At 38.3% G+C, this 13,577-nt stretch overlaps 1 protein-coding gene across 17 annotated transcripts in view; it reads right to left on the bottom strand.

Moving 5' to 3' along the window:
- HDAC9 (histone deacetylase 9) overlaps positions 1–13,577 on the bottom strand; it is a 420,133-nt gene that overhangs the window by 162,479 nt on the left and 244,077 nt on the right. For 16 of the 17 annotated variants that reach the window (XM_069860332.1, XM_069860322.1, XM_069860320.1 and 13 more), the window contains one exon: positions 10,409–10,678. In XM_069860332.1, the coding sequence (XP_069716433.1) occupies positions 10,409–10,678 (270 nt within the window). Of the gene's footprint in view, positions 1–8,080; positions 10,679–13,577 lie in introns of those variants that run through there. The other variant, XM_069860335.1, reaches the window with a different exon arrangement.

Raw genomic sequence — 13,577 nt, forward strand, 5'->3', positions numbered from 1 at the left:
GACACTGGCACACCACCACACGAAGAGGAAGATTAATTTACTGTTGAAAGTCACAGCCACTGAAGTTCATTTCATTTCCAAAAATGTAAGAATAGACAAATCTTTCTACGTGTAGTTCTTTTCAAGATTGAATTAACTCAATCAAAAGCTGATTCTTTCCTCTTCTGACAACTTGAAATTGAATTTACATCCTCATAGCCCAAGTATCACTTCTGGATGCAGGGAAACAGACTTGATCGCTTGCTTACAAATTAAGTGGTGGTGTTAAGCACACACTTAAAGGTAGGTGTGCGATTGATTTCTGTATAGATTTGGGGTTTATAATATGAATGAAGTACTGTAATCTGCTTATCTGCTCTTAAATTTTTGTCAAAAAACTTAAAGGCGCAATTTTCAGATATTTCTTATATAAAAATAACTGTAGGATGTTAACACAAAAGCTGAATTATACACTGTTATGCAACAATATTGGCATGACCATTTGCTGTGGAATCATAATTTGTTGCACCCATTATAGTTTCATCTATTAAAAATAAAGAAACTGTAATCTACTGAAACTGCTGAACGGAGGCCTCACCATACTAGAAAAGAGAAGTTATAAACAGGATTTTTGCAGCTGCCCTTGCTAACAGGCAACTCTAAAATAACAGCGATGCACGTCTTAAGTTTCTGCTAACAAAGCTGATTTCTGACCAGAAGGCTGGAGTATTCTTTTTCATCTATTAAGCTCCGAAAGTGACAGTTCTTCTTCATATCCCTAATATTTCCTTTTCAGCTCACCGAGGCCAAAATGTCATCTTTTCTTGTAAAACAAAAAATCAAAGCCAAATGGTTGAAATGCAAAGTTTTGGTTAAACAAACAGTCCGTATTTCAGTGGTTTTATCTGCAGCCTGCAGAGCAACTAAACAAAGCCAAGATATTGTCCATCTCTTTGACAGACAAAGAGCCTCAGAGGTCCAGAATGACATGCCCGGGGCTGGCACGTGATTAGAGTAATTAAATTAAATAGCAGGAAACATGTTTTCCATATGCCATTGCCTGGCCACACACAAACTGTAACAGTAAATCTTTTATATTACATTGGTTCAGGGAAATGTATAACCATTTTAAAAATGCGTGATGCCCACAAAAATGAAGTTAAAGGGAATATAGTAGCACGCTCACCAGTGCCCCTGCTTTTGGTCATTGGCTGAAATGTTAAACAAGTTCAATCCTTATTTATTTATTTTTAAAGGTGCAGCTAAAAATGCCCCGAGCAAGTGAACATTCAAGAAGCATTGCAGGGTTTGCACTGGAGAGTAGAGCTGATGGACCAATTCAGAAGAAAAAAAATAAAATCCTCCCAGTAAATTTAAGAGGCACATCTTGGGTATCTTACAATCTGAGACTCTAACATATTTTTGTCAGTGTTTTTTACTAGTTGGTCCTCCAAGCCTGTATTACAAAGGAATTTATGCTTCAGTTCTGTTTCTTTCAACTAACTCAAATTTCTTAGTTTCCATAGCCAGTTGTTAGAAAAGACAGGGTGTTTACCTGTGCCATAATACAATCAAAAGAGTTGTTTTGCAGTGGGATCATATGCCATCCTTGAATTTACTTGTCACTGCACTATGAAGATCAACTAGAGTACTTGCTAATCTAGTTCTGACTCATTTTTCAGTGGTTGATGATGTCAAATTATATCACTGGTATTTCTGTTTTGTTGTGGTTTTGCATAATAGGAAAAAGGCTGCAAATCAGCTTGGAAGGAGCTATTAATCAGTGAGGTCACTGATTTAAATGTTCAGTCCTTGAGATTTTTTAGGAGATGACAAACAGGAATGTTTCCTGTAAATGATAAATTCTGAAGATAGCAAAATGCTATGAAGAGAATTGAGAATTTGGGGAAAACCAGCACATGAAAATCTGCCCATGAAAGCAAATTAAAAATATATCTATCTCATCATTTTTCTCATCATATATACTGGATAATTTCATAAGCCTTTTAGATATTCCATCTTCACTTTATCTCCTTGACCCAGAATGCTCAGATAAGAAACAAATGAACACAGTGCATCCAATTTCAGGTCTAGCATTGAACTGGGGAGCCTGGCAAAGGGGCTGGTACACCAGGGGATACCTGCAGCATGGCCATGGGTGTGAGAAGCAGCTGGGGGAATCTTCTAGTGAGGAGTTATTCAGTGAAGGAGAGAAACTGTAGTAGCTTTGGGCATACTTATTCTTCTGATGTTGCAAAATATATTCTTGGAAAGCAGCTCTACCTTTCAACTTTTGGTGCTTCTCCAGTATTAGCCATTTTAGGGACAGAAACTGTATGCTGTGAGGAACTATATGATGCACTTAGTCATGGACTCGAAGACTGAGTACCAAAAACCAAATGCGTGAAGGAAAATGTTATGAAACTGTTTCTCTGTGGTGACCACCTGCAGCTCACCTTTACAACAGCTTCTAAAACACTGTGCTCCTGCGGGTAGGGCTTCTCACTAGACTGAACCCACTGCTTTTTCTCTGTCTCGGTATGTTTTATCCAAACTGGTTTCACAGCCTGAAAGCATCCTGGTGGTCAACAGTTGAGGGAATGACTTGTCAGTGGAACATTGCAAGGCTTCAGAATGCACCTCACAGAGCTGGACCCAGATGGAGCTGGGAACCAGCACGGCCTTCAGTGTCCCAATTGCAAAACTCCCCCAGGTCAGCTCATCCCTGACACAGCTTCTTACCAAATTACAGATTCTCACACAAAAGCAGAACTCAAAAATGAAACTGAGTTGACCTGCTTTGAGTCTTTTTCATTAAAAACTGGAGGGAAAGGGCCAGAGCAGTGAAGGAAAGGATTACTTGTTTTTACAGGAGGGTCCAAGCTACAGTAACAGCAACATATAATAGTACCTAACTCATAAGCAGTCAATTGAAATCCAGCTTCTCAGAGAGGACTTGGGAGAATGAGCAGCCTGCCTGGTTATTGCATTATCAATCCATGTAGACTAGTAACAGCCCCCATTCTCATCCTCAGTCTCTTGCTGCAGGGGTGAATCTTGCCATCTTGCTCCTGTCCCTTTTTTCTTGCTGGTCCTGTGCTGCTTATCTTTGTGTTGTCAGAGCCTGACTGAGAAGAGATGGAGATTCTTATGAAAGAGTAATGAGGCATGTACTTTTACTGAAATCATTAGCGTCCTTAGAGAGGCTTCATTACCTGCAGAAATGGCCAAATCAGAGCTATTCAAGTGAGGTGTCCCTGGGCTGAGCCTGTGGTGCTCCCACCTGTATTCAGCATTGCCTTTTTTATTTTTCCATCAGAAGCAGTAATGGAGAAGCTTTGAAGCTCTCTATATTGTGTAAAGTCAGTAGCTTCAAAAAACTAAAATCTGTGCAGAAACTGATAGGAAACAATGACAAAAGCCATGTACTAATGCAGGTAAATGGTGAGAACCAGAAAGTTCTGTAAGAAAAAGGACATCTGGAGATGTGTTGTTTGGCTTGGGAGTCTTTGATGCCCTAAAGCAAGGTGTCAAAACCTGGCCAACACCTCCCCCTGTGTGCAGTCAGGTAGTGATGGAGCTATGGTGTCTCATGTGTAGTAACTCATCACCTTGTATTTCTACTAGAAGAAAGTCTAACAGAACAAGTTAGAAGCAGCTGGTCTTGGTAGCTACTCCTCTGGGCACAGGGTAGAGCATTTCTCAGTTTCTGCACCTTACTCCTTCTGGGTCTGTTCAATAATACCAATTGGCTTTAAAAAGCTGCAGTCTGGTGCCCTTCTTTATGGGAGCAAAGGGAAAAGACTAAGGAAAGGGATGGAGACGGAATTCTCCACGTTTCACTGGCTGCTTTACAGAGAGCCTGAGCAAAGACTTCTTAAGCCTTTACCATCTGCAATCTCATAGCTCCAATTTTCACAAGACCCTTTGTTGAGGAAATACAGGCAGTACGAACAGAAAGACCTTCTTGGTCTCCTGGGGATCCAAAGGTCACAGGCCAGACCATGAGAGGAGACAGATTATGCGCTGCCTTCTGCACTAGAGCACCTATGTCTCTCAAAGGCTGAGCTGCTCTTGTAGGACATGAAACAACAGAGCTTTATGAAGATTTAGTCAGCAGTATGACCTGCATTTATTCAGTGTTATATATTAAGGGAAGGAGGGAACTGAAAATGTGTGTGTGTCTGACAGAGCAAGAGACATTCAGAGGGCAAAATAGAATCCTTCAAAAAATGTAGCATTTAAAGAAGAAGCTTTCCAAGAACACATAATCCTCTTCAATGACAATAATAATAAAACCCCATGCTGTCTGATACAGGAAATGATAAATTGCCCAATTGCATGAAAGTTAATATCTTCTGACTGACAAAATGTGAAGTGATAATTACTGGGATCTGGACTTTACAGACTTTCAACTCATGCTAGTTACGTATCCCTGATTAAGCAATTTTGCCAAGTGTTGCACCAGTGGTCTCCTTACACGCTGCTTTCTCTTATAAAAAGGAGCAATAACAGAAGTATTGAGGTGCTGTATCACTAAGTAAGTACCTGAAGGAGAAAAAAAAACAATAAAAAAATGAGGATCAGAAAAGCACTCTCAACATTATCCTGTGCAGGTATCAGTGAAATGAAATAATTTTGCTATTTTGTAATATCATATGGTTGGTCAGACCATTTGGGTTTTGATGTAACTTTGGGATAAAATAAGACATTGTCTTCTCTAACTGAAATTTTAAAATAGGAGAGACAAACACAAATAATCACCTCATTGGCAATTATTAGGAAAGATTTGATACTTTCTGGAAAAAAAAGGTATGATTTTCAAATCAAACTGGGAAAGAAGAATTACTTGTAAGTATTATCATTGTGTACTTTCACGTAGAAGTTGCATAAAAGAAAGAATTATTCTTCCTGTAGTATTTGATATAAACCCACATTTTCAAAGACCACAGTTAAAAACTTGGTAAGAAATAGACAGGACCTTAAGAGTAGAGATAAAAAATTTTCACAAACCAAATCCAACTACACAGCACTTCACCCCATCCAGTGTATGGCTCAAGTGTGATCCCAGAAATCATAGTGCCAGCTTGTGTTATGTAGGGGTTGTACTGGGGTTGTGCACTCACAGGCTTGAGGAAGGAGAGGAAGATATAAGGTTAGTGCCCCTCTTACTGGCTGAACAGTTCTAGGAGGCAACTAAGGTAGCCTACAAGAAAAAGACAAAACAGCAAAGGTGAATTGAGCTAGTAGATGTAAGATCATGCGTTCTACCTTATTTAGGGAGGGAGGGAGGAAGGAGAAGGGGTAAAAGGTTTATTTGGAAATCTGAGACTGTTCAAAACTTACATTTCCATTTCTCCTGCCCTTCTCTCCAGCACTTCTCGAGGCCAAAAATCTAACAAGCTACCACCTTGGAAGGACTGAGTGTGTGGAGAGCTACGTACTTTTCAATGGTGGATCCTTCAACCAAGTAAGTTCCCCTATATATCAGGGCTATGAACTGTTAAGAGTCGATACAGACACTTCAACTATGGAGATGTGGCTCCACAGCCAGATTCAAAACATCTCATCTAATCAGCTATTTAAAGCACTGAATCACCTACAAGTATGTATCTATAGTCTGTCAAATCAACTCTAGTGACTGAGGCCCCTGTGCAGTCATCACAGAGAATTAGACGTTGCTGAACAATGATTTTGGGTTGCTGAACTATTACCTTTTCAATGCGTAGCTGCTGCCGAAATAACCCTTGGTGTCTCCCATAGCTTTGAGTACCCACAGACAGCCAGGGAAGTTAGGCTGCACGGGCTAGATGAGTAATGGGGGCCAGAAGCAAAAGAAGCATGTCAGTTGGGCTCAGTGAATGGGGACCAGAAACCAGGGTACACCTAAAGGATGCCCCTTCCCAGTGCTGTTTGTGGGTGTGAGTAAGCGTGTCTTTCCACTGGCTATGCAGGTTGATATAATTATAACTTTCACCTTTCAAGCTAGCTCCAAATTAGGCTGAGTTAAAGGAGAAAAAAAAAAAAGGCAACGCAAAAAGTCTACCAAATGCAAAGCATCTACCAAACAGCATGGTAAAAATTCACAAAAATCACTGGGATTGCACTAGAGCAATAGAGAAGATAAGATAATTTTATACAAGATGCTCTTCCTTTAGTTGCCTGAACAGTAGTTCCATATATGATATTCTATTGTACTCCTCCACTGAGAAACAAGGTACAAAAGCCTTGCTACCACCCAGATGATGGGAACTGCATAAGGAAATCAGAAACTAAACAAATAAATGAAAAGCAAACAAACATCTCTTAAGTGGATAAGTAGGACGTGCTGCTAGTGGGACAGGATACAATAAGGAAATTAACTTGGCTTAGCTAATTTTGGCTGTAAATTGTGAAATGTTCATAACGGGGAGAAATAAGTAAGCATTTTTAGATTAGTGTTTGGGAATAGTGTTTATAGATTTTTTTACCTCAGAATGCCAGTGAAGATAAAACCAGGGTATAGTCGGGTTACGTAACATGGAGTAAGTCATAGAAATCCTGATGATAATGAAGATGGAATGAAGATAGTGCATGAATGAATTGCTCAATAGAAAGGATGAGTGATGATAGTATCTGGAGTGCTCCTGCTTTGTTGAGGCATTCAGCTTTTAATCATATTTTTTTAATACAAGAAAATGAAAAAAGGCTAATAGTACAGTATCTACATTCCAGTAAGGTGTGTGTTGACTATATAAATAGTACGAAGCATTTCCTTTCATTTAGTAGTAATTAATTCTCATCTGGCAGCTATGTGGGCTTTATATTTTGGACAACAGGGCAGAATAAGCATCTATTGTTAAAAAAAAAAAAAAGAGATACGCACATCATTCCTGGAAATGGAATTCAGTATTGTATTAAATAATGATTGTTTTCTCGATTATGGGTGCTTTGATGCACAGTAAACAAATAATTTACACTAAATCTAGGTGCAGCCTCCAAAACAGGAATGTTGTAAACTGAAAACATTTATGGTTGCTCTATTAATTCTGACATGAGTATTTAAACAAAAGCATCTCAATAATATCCCCTTGGAAAGCATGACTGACTTATAGGCAAAAATTCTAAATACGTAATAATCAACAGGGCAAGCAGTTTAATGTACTAATGTTAATGCCAGTTAAGTTTCCTAACCTAAAACTGAACTTTGTTGCTTATACTTTTTATGTATGACTGAGGAAATATTATTTTGCTGTTATATCACTGAAAATAATTAAAACTGATTTTTATAAATATGTATTCTTACATATTTATGTTGGTGAAAGCATTTTATTTTAGTTAAAACTATACCAGAATTGAAGCTGTTAAGAGCCTTTGCAATTTAAATGAACAGATAGAAGAGCTAGAATGCAACAATTATCTGAACTCATTTGGTAGTAATAATTGATGTGCTTTAACAACAGAGATAGGTTTGCAGTAGAAACTGTTTCTCTCTGTAGGTCTGAAGCAACATTTAGGAAATACCACAAATCAGGAAGGCACTTAACATCTTCAAAGAAGCGCTTAGGTGTTTCTAAAGTAGGAATTCACTGTCTTAGGTAACTGGTTTAAAGTCTGCAAAGCTTGTGGATTCCCTCCTCCCCAGCACACTTACAGGCAGACTCTAGTTTTGCAAAGGTCTTGAGGAATATCAGAGAGAGGTCAGTATAAGCTCATTTTCAGATCAACAACTTTAGACTTCTGGGCAAATTATAGAAATGTCACGGAAATTATTTCAGTTCATTTGAATTTTGGATAATTAGGAGCCAAGGAACTAGGATTTGCCTTTACCTTTCCTATATGGTACCATCTATGATCACATGTTCAAGACAGATGCCACGATGGGAGAATGAGCATGCAGCAATACTATTTCCACATTCACTAAAACTTATTATGGCTGATGTAGGATAAAACAAGAGACCAAAAAAGACTTTGTGTAATCATTGTAAGAATCATCTAACAAAAACCTTGTTTCTGAAAGCTTGAATTGCTTTAACAATGCGTAGCGAACATATTCGGTTATACAAAGCAAAAGCACAACTAAGTTATCAACTTTACACAAAGTCAGATATCTGGAAGGGGATCTTTTAAAAAAAAACTTTATTTGAGAAAGGAAGAGACTTATACCAGAAGGCAAAAAAAGGGAACATACAAACAGAATATATTTACAACACAAAACAAGAGATCACCTCTAAGGGTGTAAATTATAATAAATACAGTAGATTTAAAATGTAAGAGACAATTAATAATTAGAAATGTGGTTGTTTAAGCCCAGTTTTCCTTTTCACTGGTTCCAGGTAGTTTCTCTATTTTAATTTTATCCAAATTTGAAAGATTCTAAAATTAATCCACTATTGTATTAGGGTTTCTGACCTGAATAACATTATAAAAATATCTTTTTTTGTTTGTGTATACATGTCTTTGAAGCAATATTATACAAAAGTCTTCTCATTTGCAAGTTTCTCCCCAAAGAAAATGTATTTTAAAAGACGCACTATCCCTTTTTGATGAAGCTGAAGTTAGGTTTTAAAGAAAATCAAAATTATACAGAATGGGAAAAAACATAGAATTTCATTTCTACATGCTTCACTGTTTGAATAAGAATGTATTTTTTTCTTCCAAAATGGGGAAAGATTTCTGTTCAAATATGAAATACACATAAAAATCACCTGTATTTTCTCAATTATTAAATTTTTCCTATCAAATACGACCTTCTCGTTTCAGAAGTCCTTTCATTCTATAGCATCTACTTAGTCATTTGTTTGGAGAACTTCTAAGGAAAAGGATATTTTATCTTTAGAAGTTGCAAAATTTTAAAAGAGATTTAATCGTATTGGAGTGTAATGTAAACAACGCATGCTAATAACATATTTTAGAACAATTTCTACATTTGGCAAAACAGCTATCTCTTTTGAAACAGGATACTGCACCTTAAAAATACCTCAGCTTTAGAAATATAAATATTTTTAATAGAAAAAAAAACCTGACAAGGATTCCAGGTCAGTTTGGGATTATCCATATTAAAGGGGATCTTAATACAATGAATCTTTAACTAGCTTAACAAAAGTAAACCTATAAAACAAGGTAAACATATCAAAAGGGAATATGAAGGAAATGTTTCACTGGAAAGCTTCCTTAACAATTTCCCTACTCGCTTTGTTATTTTCTTTGACAATAAATCAATTCATAGAGTGCCTTTAAAAACAGAGGGAGCGCTGCCCGTGTCCCCCCCATCCCGCATTCCTCAGCACATGAATCACTTGAGCTTCCTGTTTCCATAAGGCATTTCCTGCCCCCCCTCCCAAAATCACTTTTCTGCAGGAGAACAGCAGGGACCTGACAAAGTATTGACTTAAATAAACAAGGCTTTCCACTGCATCCAGCCTCACTCTGCCTGATCTTACAGCCACGGAGAGGGACCCCAGCTTGCTGGCTGCACGAACGCCCTGTGCTTTCCAGCTTTGGTGAAATGCTCGCCGACAATCTGAAGTTTCTTTTTGCCTAGTTGACATTTTATGCACAGTTGTTATTTTAGTATTTGTTCATGAGACCTAGCAGTAAAGGTTATGCGATAGTGTGTGATTAGTCTTTATTGTAAAAAAATAAACAAGTGATTGGATATCAGATGATGCTGATGATAACAGTTCCGTGCTTTTCCTGCAATATCCTGATAACTGATTGGAACCTAATGCTGCATTTTGCTTCTCACCAGTACTTGCATCTGTTTCATTTAAGGATGTCTCTGTGAACAGTATCATCAAATAAGACAGAATGAAAAATTAACTATGCAGTGCAAAAAAGAAAAAAATGCCATTTTAAAATGGTGCCTTGACTTGCCTCTTTACAGCCACCTTGTATTCTTCTCTAAATTATATTTTATACACCAGCCGGGGACCACTGATATAGCAGTCAGTACCTGTCTACTGGGGAAAAAATACCCTAAAATCAACAGTGTTCAAGACTACAGTATGATACAGTATATACAGATAGCTGAAAGCTGAAGTCAGAGGATTCAAAACCAGAGAAGAATGTTTCATCAATCAGATCTGGAAAGTAACTCCAGCAATTGCTGATCTCAACAAGCTAGGTGATACAAGTTCGCTTTCACTAGAACTAAGCAATGTAACGTAATCCTGGGCTAATACAAAGTCTATCAGCTATTACGCAGTGATTCATGTAGAATGATTGACTGCAACAGGTATCTTCTCAATTAGTGGCCATAAGGATGAGCTTCACTATGTTTTCACATGTGCATACAACACTTCTGCCTGTTAGATTCTTTGAACAGTAAATCAGGATTTGCTAGATCAGTGAATCAAAACACAATTGCTTATTAAAGCCTAGAAAATGCATGTGACATTCAGATAATAACCTTAATTACAAACCCTGGAGCTAAATCTTTGCCTATTACCTGTTGCATAAAAGCAGCTTGCTCCCCAGATTCCATTTGCTGGGTTTGAACATCCTCATCACTGTCCGGTGGCTCCTCTTTGACTTTCACAGCCCCCACCTGCTGTCCTATTCTGTCATCCACACCAGCACTGCTGCTCTCAGCCCTAACGCTGGCACCGCTCGCGGGAGCTTGCTCTTCCTGCATCGATTGATCTCCGTGAAGCTCTTCTTCAGCTTCCTCCAGGTGACTTCCAGGCTGCTTGAGCTGCTCAATGGATTTAGAAAGCATCTGGAAAAAAAAGAAGGAGGGAAACAGTTGTTGACTCCTTTCACTGATGCCATACACCAAGAAGTACTAGATTGGCACTGACAAAATTAAAGCTTCCACAGCAAACCCCAGTAGCGATGTACTGTGCGTGACTAAAAGATTAACACACAGAGAAAATAACGCAAAATACTGCAAGCATTACACATCTGTTGCACTGCTACAGCTGGTAATCAAAATAAATTAGTCTCCCTTCATACTCTTCAAGAATAAAAGCAGAAATTAATTTAATTATATTACAGTTCATTTTTCTACAACACAAAATCATAAAGGAACTCTAAAGATATAATAAAATTAGGAATCCGGTTAATATTTTGTTATAAGCAAATAAGGGAATAGTAACACAAGCTTCTCTATCAATGAAATCATTAAGGCGCTAACAGTCAACAAAGGAGCAGTGACAAAAAGCTGGTGTTGGTCGCCTCTTCTGTGGCACAAAGAGACTACAAGCATGTCTGTCCATGACTGGAAAGACAAAAGCTTTTGTTATGCATGTCACAGGTATCCCTATTTTACACAATTAAGTGCTACTGTAGAGCTATGCTGAGCACTGCAATCAAGTATAGCTTATGCTCTACTATTTAAGATGTAGCAAACGTATTTCAAAAGAGTACAATGTAATCCAAAAGGTCAAAATTGAAAAAAAAATCCCTGCTTTGTTCAAAGAGACATATATTAGACATGTGAGTAAGCATCTGCAGGGTCAAGTGAGTAATTATCATTTATCCAGCTGGCCCGCTTGATTTCAAGCGAATACTGATTTGTATTCCCAAGTTCAAATATACTGAGAGAGAGAGAAAAACCCACCTTTTATGATTATTCTTAAGTACTTTCCTCTTTTTATCTGCCTGCCCCCAACTATCAAGTCATTCAAACTGAGTTTTAGCCTGGATGGCTTCAGTATAGCTATTCTTGTCACAAATTGTGGACCGCCTAGTTGTAGTCTGTTTGCTAATGCATATAGAGAAATGCCATCTAGCGAAAGGTAGGGTTGTCATGTAAACTTATGATCAAGAAGCTGCAGCTGGATTCAGGAACTCCCACAAAATCAGCGAGAGTCGAAAGACCTGTTTATGCAGTTCCAGTTGATGCTCTGATGCATACACCTCACATCTGTGGAGAAAAAAAATTCCACAGTGGAAGTCTACAGATTTCAGACACAGCAAACCTTCATTTTTTGGGAGTACTGAGAATTTAATGGCTTACTATAAATGAAACAAACAAAAAACTCCTTTTCCTTACTGTAGGAACTGGCAAATCACAACACACGTATCCTGTGGGCTGCAGGTGGCATGCTCCAAGCTAGGGAATCCTTACTACTACAACTAATGCAGAGTGTCTCCTTTTAGTAAGCAGCATCTGGAAAATTTCTCAGATCAAACCCATAAATCTTTTCCAGCCGTTTCTCAGGAGCTGATGCTGACCATGAAGGCACTGAAGCTAACCACATCTATTTAGCTTGAGTACACTCCTTTCTGTCCCTCAGTTAAACATCTGGGGGTGAGCCCTCTCCATTCCTCAAGCAAGAAAGGGAAGGCAGGGCTGGCCGCTTGGCTGACTGCTAGCAAGCAAATACAAGCTGAAACATCTGTGTGACAGATAATCATACACAGCTACAAGAGTCACTGATGCTGATCCATCTGTAAACCATTCCATGTGCCACTTACTTGACATCAGGTGGGTTATACTGGAGGCAAAGCCAAGAGAAAATGAGTGCATGTCCAGAGCAAAGTTAAGATGCATATTTAGCTCATTACTGCTCTCCTTTCTTTTATGCTTTTTTTTTTGCTTTTATGTCAGAATCCTTTTTCTTTGTGCTGCTGTACGGCACGGATCTGCTGCTGAGTTTTCCAAGGCAACACATGATGGATTGCAGTATATCGCCTGTATATGGAACACCTTCAAACACTGTTTTGCTTGTAATCAGTGCAGTGATACAAGCACACCTAGAGGGGCTGTGCAGACTAGAGGGGTATTTGTGTGCAATTCAGTTTGCAGAGTCCCTCTTTTAGGGCCTTCTCCCACGCTAGGGAAGTCAGCAGGCGATTTGCTCCAGACTTTGGCAACAGGAGGAGCTAAATAAATTAAATTTTCTAGAACTCTGTGAAATGAAAGTCTTTATGTATTTACACAGTGCATTCATACTATCATCTTTACTGCAAAATCTTATTAAAAACATTCTTTACGCTGTGACTTTAACTAAGCCTCAGGCAAGGGGCTGTAAGGCACTACAGTCATTTAATCTCATAATATGGAGCATGATAAAAATGAGTGGATGGCAAGGGGAGGAGGGGAGACAAGAGGACACAAAACCTGAAAACCACTCCTGCTGCTCAGTCTGCTCAGCCACAGCTGACTACTTTCTCTGTATCACTATCGTGCTTTCATGATCGTTAAAGTGTTTTTTAAGAGCAGCTTGGCCCCATCTTGTTCCAGTAATTACATAAGTGGCATTTTGAGGAGATTGTTCAGTTCTCCTAAGTCAGCTACATCTTATTTTGTATCATATCTCCTGGTACTACCGTGGAAAATTATGTAACTGGAGACATGCAAAGATATCAATTTAGAGTCAATATTTCTATCTTATCTCTCTAACTAAAGTTGAATTACATAGGAAAAAATGAGTCCTGAATGAAAAACTGCTCAAATCCTTTCTCTGGGCAGCTGGATACTTCTGCTTACACTTAATGTTTAAATTTTTCACTTTAAAGCCCCACTTGCCGCTTTTTTTCTGAATTTATCTGTAGATACATGAAAGACTTTCTCCTCATTCTAATGCATATCTTTTATTTTTAAAAAGTGATTGCGTAATTTGAGTTTTATGGTTTATTGTACAAATTAGAGTTGTACAGATTGGTCTTCT

This window comes from Phaenicophaeus curvirostris, chromosome 6 (assembly GCF_032191515.1).
Source record: "Phaenicophaeus curvirostris isolate KB17595 chromosome 6, BPBGC_Pcur_1.0, whole genome shotgun sequence".
In the NCBI taxonomy this organism is placed as follows: Eukaryota; Metazoa; Chordata; class Aves; order Cuculiformes; family Cuculidae; genus Phaenicophaeus; species Phaenicophaeus curvirostris.